General features: G+C 46.6%; 3 protein-coding genes across 4 annotated transcripts; all 3 read right to left on the bottom strand.

The window, feature by feature from the left end:
- Positions 1–5,415: 5,415 nt before the first annotated feature.
- On the bottom strand, positions 5,416–10,456 carry LOC101772693 (probable tRNA (guanine(26)-N(2))-dimethyltransferase 1). Its single transcript, XM_004984884.4, has 12 exons — positions 10,120–10,456; positions 8,912–9,205; positions 8,732–8,819; positions 8,521–8,642; positions 7,868–8,007; positions 7,703–7,775; positions 7,456–7,544; positions 7,245–7,350; positions 6,937–7,149; positions 6,203–6,397; positions 6,008–6,085; positions 5,416–5,898 (listed from the first exon to the last, which is right to left on the bottom strand). Exons 1-12 carry the CDS (start codon positions 10,222–10,224, stop codon positions 5,596–5,598), a joined length of 1,806 nt encoding a protein of 601 aa, XP_004984941.1. The 5' UTR covers positions 10,225–10,456; the 3' UTR covers positions 5,416–5,595.
- Positions 10,457–11,866: 1,410 nt separating this feature from the next.
- LOC101772023 lies at positions 11,867–14,842 on the bottom strand. The gene is made up of 3 exons (XM_004984882.2): positions 14,588–14,842; positions 12,288–12,901; positions 11,867–12,196 (listed from the first exon to the last, which is right to left on the bottom strand). Exons 1-3 carry the CDS (start codon positions 14,683–14,685, stop codon positions 12,135–12,137), a joined length of 774 nt encoding a protein of 257 aa, XP_004984939.1. The 5' UTR covers positions 14,686–14,842; the 3' UTR covers positions 11,867–12,134.
- A 524-nt stretch (positions 14,843–15,366) lies between these two features.
- LOC101771352 (E3 ubiquitin-protein ligase SDIR1) lies at positions 15,367–19,563 on the bottom strand. Of its 2 annotated transcripts, none has more exons than XM_004984880.3 (9): positions 19,352–19,563; positions 18,935–19,110; positions 18,756–18,813; positions 18,604–18,656; positions 18,239–18,467; positions 18,018–18,153; positions 17,816–17,864; positions 17,284–17,412; positions 15,367–15,779 (listed from the first exon to the last, which is right to left on the bottom strand). In XM_004984880.3, exons 2-9 carry the CDS (start codon positions 19,013–19,015, stop codon positions 15,654–15,656), a joined length of 861 nt encoding a protein of 286 aa, XP_004984937.1. In that variant the 5' UTR covers positions 19,016–19,110; positions 19,352–19,563; the 3' UTR covers positions 15,367–15,653. The 2 variants fall into 2 exon arrangements, with proteins under 2 accessions (XP_004984937.1, XP_004984938.1); XM_004984881.3 differs by having other exon boundaries at positions 18,935–19,104.
- Positions 19,564–22,709: the final 3,146 nt, after the last annotated feature.

Below are 22,709 nucleotides of genomic sequence, written 5' to 3'. Positions count from 1 at the left end.
GGCAGATTAGGTGATGTGTGTATAGTCAGTAGTCTTCTTCTTCTTCTTTACCTCCCATTTCTGGGACGTTTTCTTGATTACTAGTGCTCGATTAGGTAGTAGTGAATAGTACAGTACTTAGTGCTGCGATGTAGATGTGGAATCGTGGACGATTTTGGGATCTCCTCCTTCAGGGAGATGGGGATCTGGGTTCTTTACAGCTGCAGATGCTGCAAAGGAGCGCCACAGGCCAGGCAGCTGAATGAAATCTAGTGGATCTTCTGATGTACCACGACCACGGTGAAAAAAAAAAAGTTGTCACTGCCCATGTATAGCTAAAGAAATCAGACGCCACAGCATGTCATGATGTCACTGCGTATTATTCTTCTAACTTCCTTTCCGTTTTGTTGTTTCTCTTGTCACCTCTCTCTGGGTGTGGACGCCGATTAACGAAAGGGAGATGCAAATGTAACAGCCACAAACAGGAGTTGGAGATCAGGGGAGGGAGATGGATGACTGGGTGCTGATAGCGAGGGAGAAGACGACTCGAGGAGAGCTGTGAGCAGAGCAAATGCAAGAGGCATACGGATGAGGAGGAAGAGGAGGGGCAGGCAGCCAGGGCAGTAAATGGGGATGGTGACGGTGATGGCACCCCTTTTTTCCTTTGTCCTCACCCTTTTGGGACTGCCATTTCCGGCGTGGCCATCTGACGACCTCCATTATTGCACTTGCTTGCTGCTCCCCTTCCTCCATCTCCAATCTTCACCTCACCTTGGAGCTCTCTGCCCAGCAAGCACGCAGAGGCGCACATGTAACAGCGAGAGAAGACTGCAGGGGCTGTACTATCCCTCCAGGCCTCCACGCTGATCTGACCCCAAATCACTTGTTAATTGGCGCGGCAATCAGATTACGTCAGCCACCAGCTCCTTGATCCCATTTGTTAATTGCCAGGGATGAGTTGGAACGGTCGATTTGGGGGGAATCAGGGCATCAAACAATGTGCTACTGCCCACGAGAACTGCCTCGGCTTTGGCCGTGGGTGAGTTGGGCCACACCCCCTCCCTCCCAGTCCCTTGTAAAAAGGGAAGGCCCCCGCCTCCCCTGCTGATCAACAGAGCACCCGGATACAGGCAGGCGAAATGATTTGTGTGTGCAGCTGGTGTCTCCACCCACCTGCACGGCGCCGCCGCCATTGGCCGAGGTCCCCTGCGCTCTCCCTGCCGCCGCCTGCGAGCCCGTGTAGCGGCCGGGCCATCTTGCCCTGTGGATCCATGGGTGGCGCAGCGCCACACGACGGCCCGTGACCTCACAGGGCGGCAGGGGGAGGGAAGGCGTCTACCGACTGATACACCTGGAACTGCCTACCTGACGAGTGCTAACTGCGCCGTGCGCTCCGCCAAGATACGGGTGCTGTCGCAGGCTCGCAGCGACCGGTGGATCTCTTTGGTTTGATTTGACGATGTGGTAGCATCTTCTCGCGAAGCGAGGATATGGCAGAATCTGAGTGCACTGGCCTGGAGCAGACGATCAGTGAACGTAGGAGTTCGAATTGTCAAAACTTCTCACAGGCTATCGACTGAAACCGATCGAAATTTTAGCGGAGGCGGCTACGCATGGTGACAGCACCAAAAGCGAAATCTCCCTGTACTCACAGGAGCTGGGAAACATGACAGTGACCTTACGGTGAGCATGTAGGCCCAAATCCTGGGCTCGCATGCAGCAAATCCAGCAGTAGTCGCAAGCAATCAGGGGTTGGTGGCCGGCGAAGCTAGCGTGGGTCTTGGACTCTTGGGGAGCTGTCGTGGCGAGCTGAAAGGTCCGGCACGCACTCTCTACCCCTCTTCTTCGGATCACGCGGAGAGCTTCATTTTCTTGATGCAAAAACCCACGCCGAAACGGAGTATTCTACGATATCTGCTGCTGCCACTGCCCGATCTTCCAAGAGACAGGCCGAATCGCCTTGCGGAATGTAGCAAAGTCGGGTCAAGAAGACGTGCGCTTTTAGGCAGAACCCGGCGCGATCGAGGCTGCCCATCCACGGCGTCTCCTTCTCCATCGATCTGAACATGAGACGGATATTTCAGACCACGCACGGAGATGAGCACGGTAACAGAAACGAGAAATTGAACTGGTCCATGTAAAAATTGCCACAAAGATGCTTTTCGAAATCATCCCTGCGTTCCAAAGGCACGCTAGAAACGTTGTTCGTTGTCCCTACTTTTAGGTTTCAAGGAGTGCTATCAGCGGTAGAGCAAAAGGGCTCAAGTGATTGAACACAGTGCTTCCCAGCTGCCCCTCCGGTAGTCCCGTCTCCTCCTCCTTGCCCCACCCTAGCCAAGAGACACTCCATGTGCCCGCGCCAAACACTGATGCGACGCCCATGCCCGAGCTCCCTGTCCGTGCCCAAGGATAAACACGCCTGGCGTTACGATCCAATTATTATCCATCGATACGGCACCGCTATCCCACAACCGATCACAGCGCTAAAAACAGTGTCACCGTGAAGCTTATCGCAACGACGCTGAGCAAGTCCTGTGCCAATCGATCAGCTCCGGTCAAGCCCGATCACGCGCGCGATACCTCCCATTCATCAGCTGTCGAGTTCGCGGCTGGCTCCACCGCCGTGCAACTTGCTTGCGCATGCAAAGCGGGCGAATTTTCCTCCCGGCACTTTTGGGTCTTGGCTGATGTATCGTGTCTGCTCTTTTGTGTTTGGAGCCTACGATCGCACAAGTGCAGGAGTGCCGAACATTTGTGGGGTACGCGTCGATCGCGGGAAATGAATTGGAGGGGTGATAGGATAGATAAGATAGGCGTAAAAGATGGCTTGGTCTGATACGTTTCAGCATTTTGGCTGATTGCTTATGCGAGCTGATATGAAAACGGGCGGAATATTGGGGGTTGTTTTCTTCTCGGGTGCGCGGTCCGTAAGCGTGAATGGCATCGTTTGCTTTCGGTACTGGGAAATGCTGTCCGCCCTTGGCATCGGAATCTTTATGACCGAGACTTTTCTATCAGCAAGAGCCCGGGCGCCCGGGCTTCACGCCGCCAGGTTCATTTGACCTCGTTAATTAGTGCGGCAGTCTTGCTCTAGCCTCTCCTTACCGGTTTCTTTTGTAATGTTCCTGTTCTTCTCTTGGCTCTTCGGTTACGTTTCAGCATGTGCTGGAATAACTCTAGCAAGCATTCCGCCCGGGAACATTAAACTCTGGCACTCTGCGTCAATAAGACTGACAAGACAAGAAGGAAATAGCACGAGGGCAAAGCCAGCGAAAGTTTGTTAGGTTCTTCCTTCCGGACCCCGTTGTGCTCTCCTGCGAGCTCGCCGTCCCGAACAAGAAAGAACGCGTGCCAGAATGGAAGATTGCAAGAAATGGCAAGCAGCGCGGTGACCGGACCTGACAGCTCAAGGATCACCCCGGCCCCGATCGAGCTCTTATGAGAAAGTCCACGATCCACGCGACGCAAAAAAGCGAGACGGCGGAGAACCGCAGGTCCACCGCCGCAAGCCCGCAACCACCCGGCCGGCAAGGCAGCATGGCTCGCCCATCTCGATCGACTCCCGGGCGGATGCAACCTCGAGCCCCATGCTCCCATGATCCCCCCGTGCGCCGGATGGAACGTGCCACCAACAGCCGCAGCCCGTGCGGCCGTCTGAGGTCGTGGAACGTAGAAGCGCGGGGATCATACAAGGTGAACAGGTAGCGGCGGCACCGTTGAGCTCGCAGTCGCAGGGCCGCCGCGCCCGGTCACATGAACGCACGCACCGAACCCGCCTATCCGATCGGCGAGCTCGCCGAGTGCGCGCACGCGTGGAGCGTAGGCAACTCCTGTTCGAGGCGGCCGACGCATCCCGCACGAGGGCGAGCCTTCTCTTCCTCGACCATCTTCACTTGCGTGCGGGGTTCCTCCTCTCGGCCGAACTCAATTCCCACGCTGGCTGTCTTGTCTCGTCACCGACTCGCGCCGCATTAAACTCGCCGGCACGGCCGGTTGCGTTCCACCGCGCGCGCACTCCGATCCGCACGCACCCTCGTGCCGTCATGCCCGCCCGGGCAACCAAGCAAGTGCCCGGCTCTAGCTGCACTGCACACTTGCACGCGCGCCTTGCGGTCCGGGCAACTTGGTGCCCGCATCCGGTCGCTGCGCCCGCGCGCACGGCACGGCACGGCCCGCCGCCCCTGTCCAACATGTGCGGACACGTTGGGGGCGGCGGTGGAGCCCGTGCGTCGAGACACCGGCTGCCCGCCCCCGCGCCCCTCCTCACGAGCGAGGCGCACCTCTCGCGGTCACGCCGGTGCACCTGCCGCCGGCCGAAACGAACGTGCGCGCGACAGGAAACAGGATCTGTGCCGGCGACGCTGACCGTTGACCCGCCACGGTCCGGGGCCCACCTGCAGGAGGCCTGTAGCCCGGACGCCGTCGTCGTCGAGAGAGAGCGGCAGCTGAAGAGAAGGGCAGACAACCTCAACATCGCACGTGGGGGATTGTGGGCCCGAGCGGCCCCACTCGCTCCCCCACCAACCGGACCTGGATCAGCCCGGGTGCGACGGACGTGACCGCGACCGGGCCCCACTCCGGCGCCCGGGCTGCTGGCCTGCTGCTGTGCCCGTGGGTCGCGGGTCACGTCGCCGCCCGCCGCGCGGCCCAGTCCGGCCCGCCACGTCGGCGCAGTCCAGGTCGTCGGGGAGCCGGGCCACGTGCGGCGGGACCCGCCGCCCGCGCGGGGCTGTTCGGCTCGCTCGCTGACGCCGGGACGAACCGTGCGGGAGAGACAGGGACGAGGGAGCGGCCGCGCCGGCACGGCAGCAGGCAGCAGCTCACATGAACGGCGACAGGTTTCACACCTCGAATGCTGCTAGCGCTAGCTTCTCGCGGGATCTTTTCTGGGGGCTCTCGCCGGCTGGAAAATCTGCCGGTGGGTGCCCGGGGGGATTCAGGTGCCGGGTGCTGGAGCCGAGCCTGGGATACGCACGTAGCGCTGCCGTTTGGATCCATGTGCGTGCGCGTGTGAATGATGACGCCGCTACGACTACGAGCGACCTCCCCGTGCGGGACGGCAGCGGGGTCACGAACTCATGATTCCGGCGGCGAGCGGCCGCAGAGAGTTGGTGGTTTTGACTATTTTCTGACGACTGACCACGCACGCACCCTTCGCCGCGGTGCTCTGCGAGCAGATGCTGCTAGTGGCCTGACTTCAGGAGGCGTAGATTTTGACGACCGCCTCCTGTTGGTAAGACGTGCACGTGCACGCATATTAAGATTAAAATCTTTGCTCAATAATTTAATCGATGAAATTAAACCTCAGTGATACGATGGCTAATTCACTTTCCAACAAATAGTGTTCGAATACAAACGAAAGCGAAGTAACATATCGAGCTTGTAATTTTTTCATTTGTTTTGTAGATGGGTTAGACGTATGCTTTCTCTTTTACCTTTTCACAAGTTAACCATTCTTACCTGGCGCGTCGTACATAAAGCAAAGCATAGCAAAACCTAGCTCAAAACTTTGTCCGATCAAAATTCATCGTTGTCCAGGCAACAGGAGATACAAATAACACACAGCTCGCAAGCAAAAAGATAAAGCAAACAAAAAGTTAATGTTGATTTGGTCGATCAAGGTTCATTTGCTTGTTCGTCATCACTGATTTTTTGGCGTTTGGTCGAGGGCACATCTTTGAGCCCTTCGGATTCTGGAGCTGCCTTATCTGGCGCTGCTCCATTTCCATCTTCGTGTCTGACAGCTCCATTCAGAGCAGCATTGATAGCCTCAGGGCCCAACAGAGAGACATGTTTGCTCGTGATCTTCCGGCCTGCTCTGACCTTTGGACCCCAGTGCCGTTCTGGGTTTGGAAGGAACCGCTTCACCTTCTTCGCCTGAGCCTTGCTGAGGGCAGCTACTGCCCTAGAGAAGTTCGCCTATGAAAAACATAGAAAGGAAATTTTAAAATACTATTGTCACATGTTGTGGAGAGAAAAAAACCCTACAAGGAACATTATAAGCTCAATGCTTAATAGAGGAACATACTTCTAGTGTTGGTGGCTTTGAAAGGATCGCCGTGCCTGGAGAGTCACGGGGCTGTTCCTTGATAGGATGATTCTTCACCTGTGTTGAAATTTGCAAAAAAGTTTATAAGTTGATCTATGTATAACATCCACTAATTCATACTTGAGGCTAGTTACTGAAAGAAACTTCTGATGTAAGGGAACGATCAAAATTTACCCAGCAGCGCATGATGTCCCAAATTACGTCCCAAGGGGCATCAGACTTTACCCCAAGTGGATTAACATGGGTGCTTGAGATTCGATAGCCTGCATTTAGAACCGCAGACCGAAACATAACCAAAGATGGAGAAGTGCACTTAACAGTGCCAGCTATGTTATGGAGACTGAAAAACAATGGAATGTCATGTAACTCCTGCATCACAAGAATAACTAGAATGAAGTCGACTGTTCAAAGAGTATACACAATAATTCCTTAATTGCACATAATTTGTCAATTAAAGAGATGTAGCTGGTTGCCGAAAGACAAAAAGCTAAGCTATATAGTCTTAACTTTCAGCAAAGTCCTAAAACTTGAAGGCAACCAATGCCAGTTGCAAGCATTCAGTTTTTATCATGCAGAAAGAGGAAGGGAAAAATGTATATATGGTTCATTAGTTGGGGTAACGAATCAACTAGACAACCAAATTCTTGCTTGAATAGCCTACACATCTAGATCATAGTTATGAATATTAAAACCATACATTCTTTCTTTGACTTGTGATAAACCATGGATAATAGGTCATCAATACATCAGCCTTGTCTAAAAAAATCTTCCAAGTGTATGGAAACCTGGTGTTATTAGCAAGACATTAACATAAAAAACTGGCATGCTTGCTTTCAGAGTTGCATCCTCACATATGCATGATAATAAAATATTGGTAAAAGTAACAGAGATAACAGTAATAGTAATACCTCTGATACAGTAGTTAAAACTGAAGTAATTTTATAGTATGCAGGATATCTATCCTTCATTGACTTAACACCTGTCAAAGTAGAAACTACCCAGTCTTGATCATGAATAGGAGCAGACCATATCGGTCCGCCCACATTAAATTTCTTTCCACAATCACTACACTCTTGGGAGACAGCAGGCCCAATAGCAGGTGCATGCTTCACACTGTTATTCTTCAGTTCACACAGAAAAAACAAGGAAAAGGGGCAGTGTCAAGATATAATTGAGGGAACGTGTACAAAGGAGTTAAATGGTATTCAAAACACACCTTAGAAACAGTCCTCCCAAGACACTGAAGATGGAAAGAATCACAGCCAACACATTGATATATATAAGAAAGTTTAAGAGGTGTATTCTTTATTTCACTTGCAGAACTGCACATGGAACCCATATCCAACGCCGTATTAGTAAAATTAAGCACTTCAACCAAACAATGAACAAAAGAAGGAAAAAGGAAATAGCAGAGTAAAAAAACTCACGTGTATACTCGAACAAAAACACGAACATAAAAATCCATGAACACAGAGAGAACAGGCACAATATATCGCTTGTACCGATTTGCATGGCTCTGGTGTAAAAAGAAAGTGTTAAGGACAAAAGGAACTAAGATACCCGAAGGATGAAGCAAGGAAACTGCAGAATTGAATTGACCAATCGTTTAGTAAAAGCCTTCAATGGAAGCGATACATAGTTTATATATTGAAATTTGTAAATCATTTTATGTACCTCAATACTGGCAAGGAGGATTCTCAAAGCCATTTCATGGCAATATTTGCCCTTGGTTGGGTACGAACCATACCTATACAAAACATAAATGATCACTATGCTGCAAACTCCTCATTTTGAACTTTCCTTTGAACAAGTAGTCACAAAGAACCAAATTTGACGTACTTGGAGTAACAAACTTCTCCATTGGTACCACAAAGAACTGCCATATCAGTGGCAGTGCACATCAATAGCCCACCATCTGCAACAGCCTGTACAGCTGAGTCGAGGAATATAGATGGCGACCCATAAGGGTCAAGATCAACCTAAGAACGTGGAGAAAACAAAAATCAAGAGAGGAGCAATTCCACATTAGGTAAAATCTATCTTTAATATATATAGAGATGATCGTTATCAGTCAATGCAAATTTCAATGCCATGTTTACGTGTGACTTTTGAGTCCTTCGACCTATAAGAACAAGGTTTACCCTTTTAATACCACAAACTTCAAATTTTAGAGCCTCAGATATAGTTAATAGTCTTAGCCAGAGATATAACCAGAGAAATGTATCATTCCAATCAAAAGGTAGTGTATACATGACAATGTTGAATTCGCCATGCTTTCATCCTTTATTGCATAAGGCCTCATCTTAGAAAGAATATGGGTAAAAAATGTCAGATTTAAAAATATTGACAGGAAGGGCGGACCCCCCCCCCCCCCCGGGTTAGATGTTGAGAGGATGCAAGTCTCGAACCGGCTGGCTAACTGAGAGCGCACTCCAATCACCATCAGCCCGTGAGAGTGCTTGATAAAAATATGTAATACTCAAATGCCTTACCACATCAAATTCTTTTGGATGCGTGAGCATATAAACTCGAGCATCAGCCAAGTGAGCTTCCACCTTATTAGTAGCGGAAGCACCATTGAATTTTATGTTTCGCTTGCAAGATTCGACAGAAGCTGACGAAACAAGAACCAAAATGAAATCAAGCGGGGGATCATCAAATTCTAGGAATGCAAAAGGCAAGTTTAGGAAAATGTGAAATTACCTTTATCATTGTCCAAAGCAACTACCTTTCCTAAGCCATCGACTTCACGGGCATACCGGAGAGATCTCAACCCAGAAGCAGCCAAAGCCTGCAGTTTTTTTAGCAGTGCAAACTAGATATAAGTTAATGTTAACTTGGAGATATATAGATACAGCATTGCCATATTATGAGATGTGTCACCTCAAGAACAAGTGGTGGCTTAAGCTCTCTGGTTACTTTCCAGGAAGGTGTTTTTGTTGCTTCTTTTGGCACATCATCAACTTCACCTTCAGCTTGATTTAGATCCTTTTCAGAAACAACATCCATTTCATCAAGCTGGCTTGTTGAAGCATCCTCTCCATTCTGAACGGATGCTTCACCCTGTTTGTTTTTTTGATGTGATTTATTCCTCTTATTCGCCAGCGCTTCATGTTCTTCCTTGCGCTTGGCAACAAAGGTCCTTAAAACAGCAATGGACATGTCTCGGTTGTGAACCTGATCAAAGCAGTAAACTTAAACTTTTGAATCATATGTAATTTCTCCTCAACATACCAGCTTCGAAACAATAACTAATCTTGACTATCAAAAGCAGTAACTATTTCACTAGAAAAGAAAAATTATTCATAGTCATGTATACTTCACAGTTTGTAACCATTATCTTCTTTAATGAAAACCAAAATAAGCAGTCCGATTTGAACCCATTCGAATACATTTTTTTGTCAATAGTACACAAGAATATCACATATAGAAATTCAATGTACCCTTCGCGGTTCCACCATATATCTAGGAAATTTCAAGCTTACGCTGCATCCCATATACTGTGACACAGTACTATAAGCAAAAACGTTTCATAGATAAATTCCTTCAGCTAGGCACAAACCACCCGGATGGCAGAATTAGGTAAACTCGGAGGCAAATATTTGATCACCCACTGGCTGGCACCCAAACTCGGTTGGCAGAATGACAGAATGTCAAATATACAAATTAAAATAGCTGTTTGGGTTTTTGACATATCTTCAAGAAATTTCAAACTTAAATGCTTCCAGTTTAGAAGAGGTAGTATATGCAAATGAATTGCAATAACTAAATAGATTTAGCTGGGCAAAAAGCACCCAGGTGGTAGAATGAGATTAATTTGAAGCCTACAGAACCAATCGCAGACCAATCACGGAACAGCACCCAATTTTGAATCCTCCAAAATACCGCAAAGCTCTAGAGACCTATCAACTGGAAGTCGGCAGGTCAGCCCAGTAAATTGTACAGGTTAAATTCAAGGGTTCAAGCCTGTATCTCCAATCCACAGCTTGTAAGCCTCAAGCCAACGCAGATAAGAATCGGATAGAACAGCGCCCCCAAATAAAAGTGAAAAAACAAAAAAAGTTAACATGAAAAATGGAAGACGGAGGGACCTGCACGGGATTGAAGAAGACGGCGTTGCTCTTGAGAAAAAGGATCTCAGCTTCGCCCTCCCTCCTGATCTCGTAGTCCTTGAGCTTGTCCTCCACTTCCGCCATGTCTCCGAATCCAAAACCTAGCCCCTGAATCCAACCAAAATAGCACGAGGGGGCCGGGGTAGCCGGGCTCGTAGCGCTGGATCTGACGGAGAGGGTGGAGAAGGAGCGGAGCGGAGGTGGATGGCGTAGAGAGGAAGCGAGAGAGCAGAGCGAGAGGCGGCGGCTGCGGCGGCGTTGGTGTTGTGGCGGCGAAACGTTCGGACGAGGTTTAGTTGAACCCTAACTTTTTTTTTTCGGAAAATAAACTGAGGAACTGACGCCAAAATCGGGCTAAGATTTTGTACTGTTTCTTTATTTGAAAAAAAACGTTGTACTTTTTCAATATTATAAACAGAACTTTAACCGGGGGCTGAAGTCCTGAAGGACCTGTGCTTTCAGAATTTAAATATTAAACATCGCTTTGTAATGTACTACCATAATCGATCCAAAGTTCAAAACAAACTGTAATCGGATTTATAGTTTTCCCCCATTCCAAACATTAAACGTTTATGAAAAATATACCATAAAAAATTTAAGGAATAGGTAGGGATTATGAGAAATATTTCTCTGCAAAGTCAACCTTCTTTCCTTATGATCCTCGCCTTGTGTCTATATAAGGCAAACTACATTAATAAACACGCTAGTGGTCAAGATTGTTATATAGGACAAATTTGTAAAATTTGTATTTTTACGATGTGAAGGAGAGAATGAGCTGAGACAACGATATGGTTATTTCACGAAGCAACTACACTAAAGTTTACATAAATGAGATAATTTTGTCGCTAACGTACGAAGAGTTGTTTCTATGCAAATCATATTATTTATTTTTAAAACACGAATCAAGGGATCACATAATGCCACACAATTTAAAAAGACAACGTCATTATAAGGTTGTGGTTGAATCATCTCAAGTGACAGTACACGAAACTGCTTATTAAACAGCGCAAATATACTTGCCATAACGTGTTTTGTGAAGAAAAAAAACTTATGAAATCCGATTCATCGTCTTTTGTTTTTCCAACTAGTGAATACCAAATTGATCGTTGTTAGAGGTGATTTTTCGAGCGTATAAGATTGATATGTACATACTTAACGTCGAATGCCTGTGGCAAGGTGAAGATCGCTTGGTTCAATTTTTAATCGAAGGTGCTCGTAAGAAAAGTGTATATTCGTAGGGTGGGTGTGTATGTATATTTGTTTTGAAAAAAAAGATCTCGTCAACCTCCACAAGTTTCAACTGACAGAAGCACTTGCTACTGCTAGAGGTCCCGTTTGAAATAACGAATTGTACGGTAAAAATATTTCAGAGGAATCCTGATAAACCCTCACATCCTGATTCCTGAATGGGCGCGAATGGTTCAAGTACAAGTAGTCCGGAAGCTAGACAATCGCTAAACTAAACATCACTTCACAAGCCCACAAGGACATAACGTCACGTCCCCGGGATGGCGGCTGGAAAATACATGTTTGATTGCCTATTTGTCTTGCCAAGTGCCAACCTTAAAGGCTAGGCAAGGCAAACCTCGTTGGGCGAGGCCAATTTGGCTCTCCTCAAAAGCAAGGGAATCCATCTTGTTCAAATCCGAACTAAGCAAAGCAACCAAATATGCATTTTTCTTTCCTCTTAACCTTGCTAGGCAAGGCTAGGTAAGGATAGGCAAGAGAACCAAACAAGGAACACACTATTTAGGATACTCTTTAGGTTAGACATGTTCTTATATCTGCATACATACACATATATGATGCCAACATTTGATGGGCAAACTGAAAAAGGGCCCCATATCAAACATATGTACATTCAGTGACAAGAGGTGGCGTACAAACAGACTGATAACTGCAACAGTAAGTAAGGCTTGCACTTTGCTCAGGAAGCAAACCACTTTTACAGGTCCAGAGCAACACATTTTTGTCATGAGATTATCCATTCCATCCTAAAGCATGAGGTTGGAAAAATACTGCTCAAATTCTTGATCAACCGTCAGCTTCTTCTCACCTGATTCATTGCCATCAACACGGCCAACTCCACCATTTAGTATCCAAATCAAGCAAACAAATTCAAAAGAAACATGTGTGGGAGTACTTACCGTGGTAGCCACCTTGGCCTGTTGATAAGATCTGGAAATCGTCAACGCCATTCGAGTAAAGCTTCTCATCCATAATATGAGCAGCAGAACCATAGACATCGTCGCTTGCTAGTTCATCCTTCATTAGGTCATCATACTGTTCAAGTACATTATATATCCTTTCCAGGTCATCATGTGGTTGCAGCATCAGACCTGAATGATCATGCTCCGCATCGTGCATAACCCAGCTGTCAGTCTCTCTGGTGCCACTGCTATGTGAACTGCTATCTGAGCTACTGGATGCAAATGTTCGTATCTCAAACTTTTTTCTCATAGACTGACCCTGAATTCCATTTTTAGAGTCCACTTCAATGCACCCACCAAACAGGCTTAGAGTGTTCTCACAAGAGTCCAATTCTTCAGGTATGCTGACCATGTCCGTGCAAGAGTTTTTGTTCATGAAAATGCCATCATTTCCCAAGCTTTCTGTGGTTGCAGAATCATCCTCCTGGCAAGATAATCGGTTCCGAAACTTGTATTTAAGTGATAACAGCCTTGGATCGACCAGCTCATACTGTGATTTCCTTTTCTTAAGTGGACTGTTGATAGTGTAAACTTTTTCCACGCTGCTGGAACTGTAACAAAAATTGTTAGGCACCTTACAAACTAGAACTTCATTTTGAGATAGACACAGAACAGTAAGCAATCACCTAGAAAACAAAGTTATCACCACCAAGTATCAAAACGAGGTGGCACCTCATATATCTAAAGCTTTTTTTCAATAGATTACGCAATGTTCTTGTCATTATCTGTTCCTGCTAACATCATCATTCAGTATTTCAATATCATTTGTTAATAATTCACATGGCATTCTTATCATCTCTTCTCTCTGGGCTGAGGTGACCCAGTCCAACGCACATAGTGGGACAATTTAGTGTCCTCATACATAGTCTCATACACATTATTTGGTCATTTCAAGCACCCTGCCACCCTTAGCAGGCATGGAGGAGCATATGAAAAGGACACGTGTCACTAATTTGGTGGCATTCAGTTAGGACTTGCAAAACTTAAACTTCTCTTTCCATTCTTTCTGGGGCATTAGTTGTTTATTACGCGTTATCACAGCTGGTCACTCGAACGTACCAACACATATGAAGACTGATTTTCAGTTAGTCGTGCCAACACATATATGACTTTGCACAGGTGCAGGTTGCAATTATTGAATTGGTATGCTGTAACTGTACTAGGGCAAATATCAGATAATACTGTGCACATATGGGATCCTCAATGTACTGTTGAGGTTTGTCCTCCAAAGTTGAGAACCACAAACCCAGACTACGCTTAAATGAAGCATTGTCATCATGGCATAGCAAGGTGAAGTACAGCACTGCAGGCCACACTGTAAACTTTGGAGTACCATGTGCCATCCCTTTCAATAAAAATAACATAAAAGGAACAGCAAACCAACAGGCACTCTTTTCTAATGATTCAATAAACTGATGGTTGGCTTCATTTTTCAATACCATGGAAAGTCAGCCTGTTCGCTTCAGCTTATAAGCCGGCTGAAAAGCTGAAACGGCTGATTTGTTGTGAGAAGAAAACACTGTTTGGTGGATGATAAACCGGCTTAATAAGCTGAAGCGAACAGGCTGTGCTTTTGATGTGCCCTGATCTAAGTCTACCTAAACTTCATAGACTGGGGGTGGACATTTTTTCTGTTAATGGAAACAAGGGGTGTTTGCACCTCCATTATCCAAAAGAAAAAAACTGCCTAATTACTGTTTCTGATGTCCTTTCTTTTTCCTTATCTTTGCTAGCCATAAACATACCAACACAAATCCTGCTCAACGAAGTTGCAGTACTCTTTTAAGACTACTGTCCAGTTCGTTTCATCGCTTGATAGACCACAAGATTAATTACGTGAAGTGTATAATGTTATGTTTGTTCTCCCCAAAATCCTAGCTCGTAGTTCTTCCGAAACGCGAGACCATGCGAAACCAGAATATATGCACAAAGATGCCAATCCCTTTGGTTCACTTTTAAAGCTTTAGCTCTAGGTGTGTAACCATAAATCCATTGCAAGGACAGCTTGCCGATTCCCCATTTCTGTAAAGAGATCTCACCCGAATCACGCCAGACTACTCATTCGTTCTACCTCAAGCTCTTGCCTAATCACTGCATACATGAACAACAACAGGAGACGAGAACGGAGAACACCCCACGTTCCTAAACGATCAACAATAACTGGTGGCAGGCAAATCAAGAAAACGAATTCCACGTAAGCTTAAACAGCAGCGGGGTGGAGAGGGTGCGGTACTGACCAGCCTTTGAGGCTGAGGGTGCGCTGGTTGGTGGAAGCTGACTCCTCCGCGTCCGACGCCGCCTCCGCCGCATACTCCATCTCCTCCTTCGCCCCCATGCCGCAACCCCCACCGCGATCCGAGAGAGAGAGAAAGGAGGAACCGAGCAAGTGGTGCCTAATCTAGAGCTGCCACCACCTCGGCCGAACAGTTGCAAGAAATGGGGAGGGAGAGGGGTGTGCATGTGTCATGTTGTGCTGTGTCTGTGTGTCTGTGCGTGAGAGTGGAGAGGCCCATCCCAATCCCATTCCATGGGCTCTAATGCGGCCGGATCCTCTGCGGAGTAGAGAGAGGTAGGCACTTGTGTGGACTGTGGAGCGATGGGGCTTACGGTTTCTTCGTAGAAGACCCCCAGCGAGCCAGCGATGGATACCCGGCCCACACCCCAGCGGATGGATACCCGGCCGCCCGGCCCATGGCGAATCGAAGACCCAACCAAGGAATCGTCGACTTCTCATTGCATACCTCCGAAACTTCGAAAAAACACTTTCGAAGTTATCAAAACAAAGTACACCGAGTGTAATCATGAAAAGAAAAGAACCATGTAACCACTAATCAGTGTCAGCTGCCGATTCTCGAGGAATTTGCATCACATGCACCCACCGCTGTCCGCTCAGACTCTAGCAATTCCGGTACGAATATCCCTATGAACTTTTTGTACCTTGAGCATTTGCTCGGCCAAACATTCTCCCAGAAAGAACAAAGGAAGTTCCAGCAGAAGTAAGAAATAGAGCACAATAAGACCGGGGAAGAAAACATGCCATCAACCTTTTGATGCATAAACATCACAGAGAAGTGAACATTAGTTGTACAAGAACTCAGCACATCGAACAGCTGGTTCCACACTCGGTTTGTTAGGATAAGCAGGGATTAGACCACATCCCCAGATTGGCAGGAAAATCAGTCATCCCTCCACCAATCTGAAGGGGATCGGTCTAACAGCTTTCACCTCCACCTCCCGAAACAGCTTTCACGGGTTTTGTTAGTAGCTACTAGCATTAGCTAAGTCCTGCTCACAGGCAGCTACTTACACCATGTAAGAAGCATCCTCTTCGCCATTTCCTGTGCCATGCCACCCATCACTGACCTGGTGCTTGCAGATTGGGCATGTACCCTGTTGGCGCAGCCATGGGTCGATGCAGTTTACGTGGAACTGTAAAAAACAAGGGGTTAAGTAAGAAATCTTGTGGTGATGCCTTAGGCACATCAACATTAGCAATATGTTGGGTGTATATATTTCAAAACAGTGCGTTTTCATTTATGCACACGCAGCAACATCAACCCTCCATAGACAAGCCTATGTGCATGCAACACAAGCTGACAAGTACCTGCACTGGCATACCAGGATCAAAATCTAAGGCGTGCTCAGGGACAAGGCTAACATAGGACGTGTACAATAACCTCTTAGGTTCTTACCAAACATCACATGTAGGAATCCAGTGGTGCGGCGACATGGAGTAGGGGATTGGGATTCACACCTTTTGGCCATTTGTCCTATTTCATTTGTGATTCCTAACATACATCGTTGTTTTGAGACATCTGATACCTAATATTCTGGCTTTGAGTGTAGGCCAAAAGTATGACAAATCAGAGCTCTATGGGGGAAAAGCGTGACAAAGCAAAAGAGTAAGCCATTGATGTGTCAACTAGCCAATCAAATTCAAGGTCGCTTTGAAAAGCATTCCAGATCTGAGTAGAGTAATTACAATGACATAGTTCGGGTTCACTACTTTCTGTTCTGAATAATAAACAGCACAGCAACTCAGACTGGTACATACTCCTACAGTCACAGATAAGTGACATTTTGGGGCTGTTTTAAGTAAACAAATTCAAACTTCGGTTAAAAATACTTTTATATGTTAAATTTGGATATTTAAAATGATATGAGCAGATTTGTCCCGAAACATAGTTTCATAGAACTATACTTTTTCTATGTTTTATAAATATTTTGTAACAAGAAGCACTAGCCAAAGTTGTGTTTTGGAGACCGTCTCATCTCCAAAGCTTCACTTATGAGTGACTGAAAGGAGTATAAAGCAAGTGGCCAACCAAGTGTGAGATGTACACAGTAAGGTAAGGTGTGATATATGCATATCACAGTGAGTCTGGTCCTGCAGGACAAGGGCTCCTAGCTGCCGCTTGTGCCAAGTCTTTTTCTAGAAGATGACATGCAGTGAGGAGCGTTTAGCAAGTCTAATTAGTAACGAGTGAAGTGATGTGCTGTTTTAGTGTTTTTTGGCTAGTGGCGCGGATGATGTAAAAATTTAAAACAGGGGACATACAAAACTGACACAGATTATGTGCTTAACGCTGGCTTGGGTCCTGTTGCAATGCATATGGACCAGGGGTTTTGCCCTGGAATTTAATGACACATGCATAACAACAGTAGTAACTGTTAAAAAACCTTTCATTATCACTATGTCACTATATCCATCCACAAAATGCATTAAATGCACCAGTCAACCCTGTTGGTACACCAAAATATTGTTTTGGTTTCACAACATGATTTTAGGATGTTGGCAAACAACATGCCAAGTTACCATACCATGCTAGAGCTAACAGGTGTTACCAGGATCATTTCATAACGGGAAACAAAATCAAGTCATCTGCAGGTGCCATCCAAGGAAAACCAATGGTTGGATAATGAACATGGTCACCTGATGCAAACATGGTAGGCTTCTCAACAGATCACCCACAGCGACTTGCTCCAAGCAAACACTGCATGTTAGTTCATCCTCTGATGTTTTGCTGGTTCCATCTGCTGCTTTGAAACCATCCTGCTTTTTCTGCACAGAAGAGATGAATCATGGCCCAAAGTCTTAAGTCTGAACCGTGTATCTGCTACCACACAAATTCTTAACAATAGCTATTACATCGGATAGGAAAGTGTAAACTGGAAAACTATTAACACAGCATATCAATCCCAAAGCTAGCCAGGCAGCAACCAATTACTTCAATAAATAAAGACTGAATAAAAAACCTAAAAATGCATTACCAAGTTATACCAAAACGTAAAATACATATATGTTAGCTTTATAAAGGAATAGGATAACAATATATTGCAATATATATCTGACTGACAAATATCACATCACAGATAACATGATTTTAACAGCCTGCATAATTGATGTTAGTAATGCACTTTCAAGTAATGACACCTTGAGAAACAGGTCAGTGTTTATCAATTACCTCATTGCCAGACCCAGTGGAGGAAGTTGATAGCTGAGATGGCCCATCACTATTGACAAAAGAAATGGTTAGAAACACATCACAGAGACAATTTACTCCGTTTCAGAATTAAATGCTTGGCCACATGTTGATGATGGGAGACATTGCAACCAATTTGATAGGGCCATCTAAACAATGCAACCCTAAGGATAATTCATCTTACCTTTTTCGGGCAGAGGCATTCCCCTTTTGTGCCTGAACTTTGTATTTGAAGACAGGAAGAGAATTTATTTCTTCTTCACTCATAGAAGGAGCATGCGGGCTATTGTCAGCATCCAAAGCTCTCAGAGCATCATAGTCTGAACATAAAGATTTTCCAAGGAGCTAAGTTTGCAGGAAACACTACAAACCATCAAACGAATTGAATGGAGCATATTAGCACACCTAAATCATCAAATTCGCGATCAAGAAGTGCCAGTTGAAGTCTAAGGCTCTGCAACCGGCCTCTTGTCGCAAGGGCTATTGTTGGTGGTACATGCACACGCAGCTCAGTGTGTCCAAGAAAACCATTGGCAGCGGCAGCATGAGCTTGCGCCTGCGCTTGGAGCTGCTGGCATGTGGCGTACATTCTAAGGCTCGTGGCCATTAGGAAGACTCCCAAGACAAGCCAAAGCTACAAGAAAAAGACAATATCGCGCAATCCGACAAATATATGGTAATCAAACTGTTACATACTTGCACATTTCAACACATTAGAGCCCAATTATAAAAGGCTCGCAGACACCATGCATGCAACATGATTAACTTACCAAAAAATTGGGAGACATCTGGTGCGAGTTCAGTACCATGAACAAAAGAAGTACTGCCCAATAAACACCACAATGTTAGCTAAGAGAAACCTAACCTTTTAACAGCTCAGGGCTCAGCAGAATTAGCAATAGACAGGGCGTGCCCACATTACCTGTGACAAGAAAAGCCAAGGAATTGCTATGCACTGGCCTGCCCCCTGCATGAATTCGCTGCGCACAAGCATACATATGAATGGAGTCAGAGATCCAGGACAAGGAATCCGGTTAAGATACACTTCCAGCACTAGCATTTTAGCAAAATGCACCAAGAGGTGCGCAGACAGAAACTCACCATGGCGCGGCGGTCGGGAGCGAACCCCGGGAAACCACCGGCCTCGATGTCCGCCCTGCTCCCCCGGAACACGAAGCTCATGGCGCCGACCAGCCACCGCCACCGCAACGCGGAAAGTTGGCTCCAAAGCCGCCGTCCCCCTTCTGCCCCTCGCACTCGCAGCAAGGAAACTGCCCCTGGACCAGAAGCAGAGGAGGTCACCGACAATATATATGGAAGAAGAGCCGGAGAGCGACGCCCCAACCGAACCACAGCTAGAAACTCCGGCAGTCCGAAGCGATCCGGGCGCGGAAATGAAATGCCGGGATAAACCCTGAAGCTTCCAGAAGCTTCGCCTAGCACACGGCTTGGGGGCCGACCGGACCGAATCGGGAGCCGGAAGAGGAGGGCGAGGATGGTTTCGAGAAGGGCGCGCACCGGATCGAAGGCGAGGTGCCTCCCGCCGCGGCGGTGATTCGCTTGCTGGCGGAGAACGAGAGCAGCAGCTGCGAATGGGGAAAACTGGAAAAGAGAAGGGGAGAGCTGGAGAGGAACCAGAACGGCGTGCCGCGTGCGCCGCAGCACCGGGCACAGGCACAGGCCGTGGAGGATGCGTGGGCGACTGGGCGTGGCAATCGGTGCCGTTCGATGGGTGATGGACAGCACGCTGAATGTAGGGGCACTAGTGTAGGGGATCCGTTCAAATTTTATCCCGTAAAAGCGTTTAAAAAACTTGTAGGGGAACTTTGTGTGTTTTGGGGAGGAGAAGATTTCAGTATTTGGGTCTCAATTCACGAGCCTTCCAATATTTGATTCGCATGCCTTGCAAAATTTGACATCGTGGGCGCGAATTCTTTTTCATTTCAGGTGTTTTCTTCTCTTTTCTTTATTTCCCTTCTATTCTTTTTTTTTTCAATTTCCAGCCCAGATGAAAAGTCGATTTTGCCTGCTTATTCTCATACGCTTCTGCTCCTTCGTTCTGCGCCGCCGGCAAAGGTCCATTGCGTCGCCGCGGCTGCGCGTGAAGGACTGCTTTGCCTGCGCCTCGCCGCGAGCTCTCAACGGCAAAGCAGCCCAGTGGTGCGTGTGTTGGCCTACGAAAATCCAAAGCCTCTCCCCGCTACCTGCTGCTCCTTTCTTCACCGATCTAGCACCAAAATCCAAGCTCAATCCCAATTAATACTTTTCTTGCTCCATCCATCCTCATTCGATTAGCAAAGCAACACCCAAGCAGCTGCACTTTAAGCATCGCATCCTCACGCGGGCGTACGGGCAAGTGGCCAACTCCGGCCCACACGCAACACTGCAGCGAGCAGGGGAAGGGCATGCGCCGGTGCTAGCGAGTAGGATGGCGAGCGCCTGGACGAGCGCCTTTGCCCTGCAATGATGCTGAGCAGCGAGAGCATGTGGTTCCAATGGGGGCTGCACATGCCGCCGGAGCTCAAGGCCATGCTCACCGACGACGTTTACGGTCGCAAGGACGGGAGGAAGAAAACAGAGGCCGCAGGAGGAAGAAGAGGATAAGGCTGGGGGTAGAATTGTCATTTCACTAGGTCTGAAAGAAAGAAAGAAAAGAAACAAAATGAGAAAATGGGAGAGAAACACCAAACATGAAACAATTCGCGTGTCCGATGTCAAATATTGAAAAACTTACCAATTGAATGATAAGTATTGAAAGGGTCTACGAATTGAGACCCATATTTAGAAATATCATATTTTGAAATATCTTGTTGGGGAGGGGGGCTACAGCCTCCACGCTGGATCCACCATCGCTTACCGTTGATGACGTGACAAGGAGGTATAGGAGGATTCAGGCAATGCCATGACTCATCGTTGGCCAAGAGAGGAAAACGACCATATGGCTGAGCTAATGTCTTAGCGTCACGAAGACTTTGTTAGAGGTCATTGTCTTAGCATCACGAAGACTTTGTTAGAGGTCATTTCGACGTTAAGGTGATAATTTTGCAGTAAACTATCCAGTAAGCACGAACTCAGCACTCCCTCCCTCTCCCTCCATCTCCTATTTGGAATTTTTGTGTTGTGTTACGTCAAATACAATTATCTTGTGCTCAACTTCTGGGGTTTGCGATGAACCCTCTTTTGTTCAAATTCAATCCAGTTTTTAAGTCTTTTGAAACATCTTATTGCCTCTCAATTGAGGCCTTGACTCCTTAATCCCCAAATATTTGAAGTACATCTTTCATAAAAATAGAAGCGGATAAACCTTGCATAAATGGTTTGTTTTTTTACATCAATGACTAATTATATATATATTTTTTAAAATTCGATAATCTTTTGGCTTTAAACTTCCCGCTGTTAATCAAAGCTCATGCAAATTGTCTTACTTAACACTGTTGGTTAATTTCTTAAAGTAACTATTCTGTAACTCACTCCAAACCATATATTATGCATATTCAATACTTAAGAGTTTTCGATGATGTAGGAATAGATGGCATGAGCAAGCAGCAAGTAATATTGTTGAAGTTGCCTAGCTAAAGTTAATTTGTACCAGATTTTTCATTTGATGTGTTTCTACAGCTTCTTTGTGTTGGGATAGATCCCCATTACTCACAAGGAAGAAAGAAGACGGACTCCTACTACAATTCCTCTGTAATCCTACTAGGACTCATACCTTGTAATCCTACTAGGACTCCTTCTTGTAACCGACTTATAATCCCGCCCTCTGGAGCATATGAAGGAGGGCAGGGGTCCCTAGATCGGTAGGTGAAGACCTCATAGAACTACAATAGAGGACTAAATCCTCAACATCAAACAACATCCAACCGCAGGGCGCAATATACAACACCCCAAACAGGATGTAGGGTATTACGCTACTCTGGCGGCCCGAACCTGTATAAATCCGTGTCTTGTGTCCTTGCTTTTACCTTCGAGTTCCAAGTTCGACGATCCCCCACCAATCAATCTACTACCTCGGAATACCCCTCGGTAGGTTGCCGGGTATAAAAACACCGACATCTGACGCGCCAGGTAGGGGTGATCGTCGAGATCATCGGGCGAGCTTGAGGGACCTCATCATCAAGATCAATCTACTAGACAAGAAGCAAGGAGTCGAGTCGGAGTTCCGAGCAGACAAATCTACGTCAAGATAAAATCGATGCAAGTAGAAGATTGAGTCGATTTCGCCGTAGGCTGCTACATACGGCTCATCGATCAAGATCGAGGCAAATCCGATTTGAGTTGAGAGATCAGGCAGACCGAGGGACCCATACCATAATTCCCAAGATGACAAAGATCTGTTACAGTCACGCGCGGATTGAGGCAAATAATCAGCTCCGACTACTCTCCGTGAAAAGCAATTTTGAGAGATTTGTGCTACACGCACATGGAAGGTTACCACAAGACCTCAAAATCATAGCCTAACGTACATAGAAGATGTACGCGAGCACTGCTACCCTGACATCCAACCGCATCAAGTCGCCGACGACTACTTCGACTATTCGTCTCGACTAGAAAACTAGTCGAAAATGATCTACTTTGACTACTCGTCTCGACTAGAAAACTACTCAAGGACGGGTTCCACGTGATCAACAACAAGTCGGAATCGACTCCGACTAGTTGGCTTCATCAACAATCGATACGGCTTCGTCGACAATCGTCCACGAATCAATCTAAGTCACTTTTTTATTTATTTATATAATTTTTTTGGCTTGTTTTCCACATGCAGGGCAACACGCTGAGTACTTATTTGTGTACGCCTCTTGATGGTAATTACCCTCTAGAGCTACACTTCGTCAACTATTCTTGGGGCATGTTGACCGACAGCCATGAATGTGGT

The sequence above is a fragment of the Setaria italica genome, chromosome IX (genome assembly GCF_000263155.2).
Source record: "Setaria italica strain Yugu1 chromosome IX, Setaria_italica_v2.0, whole genome shotgun sequence".
Lineage (NCBI taxonomy): Eukaryota > Viridiplantae > Streptophyta > Magnoliopsida > Poales > Poaceae > Setaria > Setaria italica.
The sequence above is the reverse complement of the archived record's forward strand: the minus strand, read 5'-3'. Positions and strand labels throughout refer to the sequence as shown.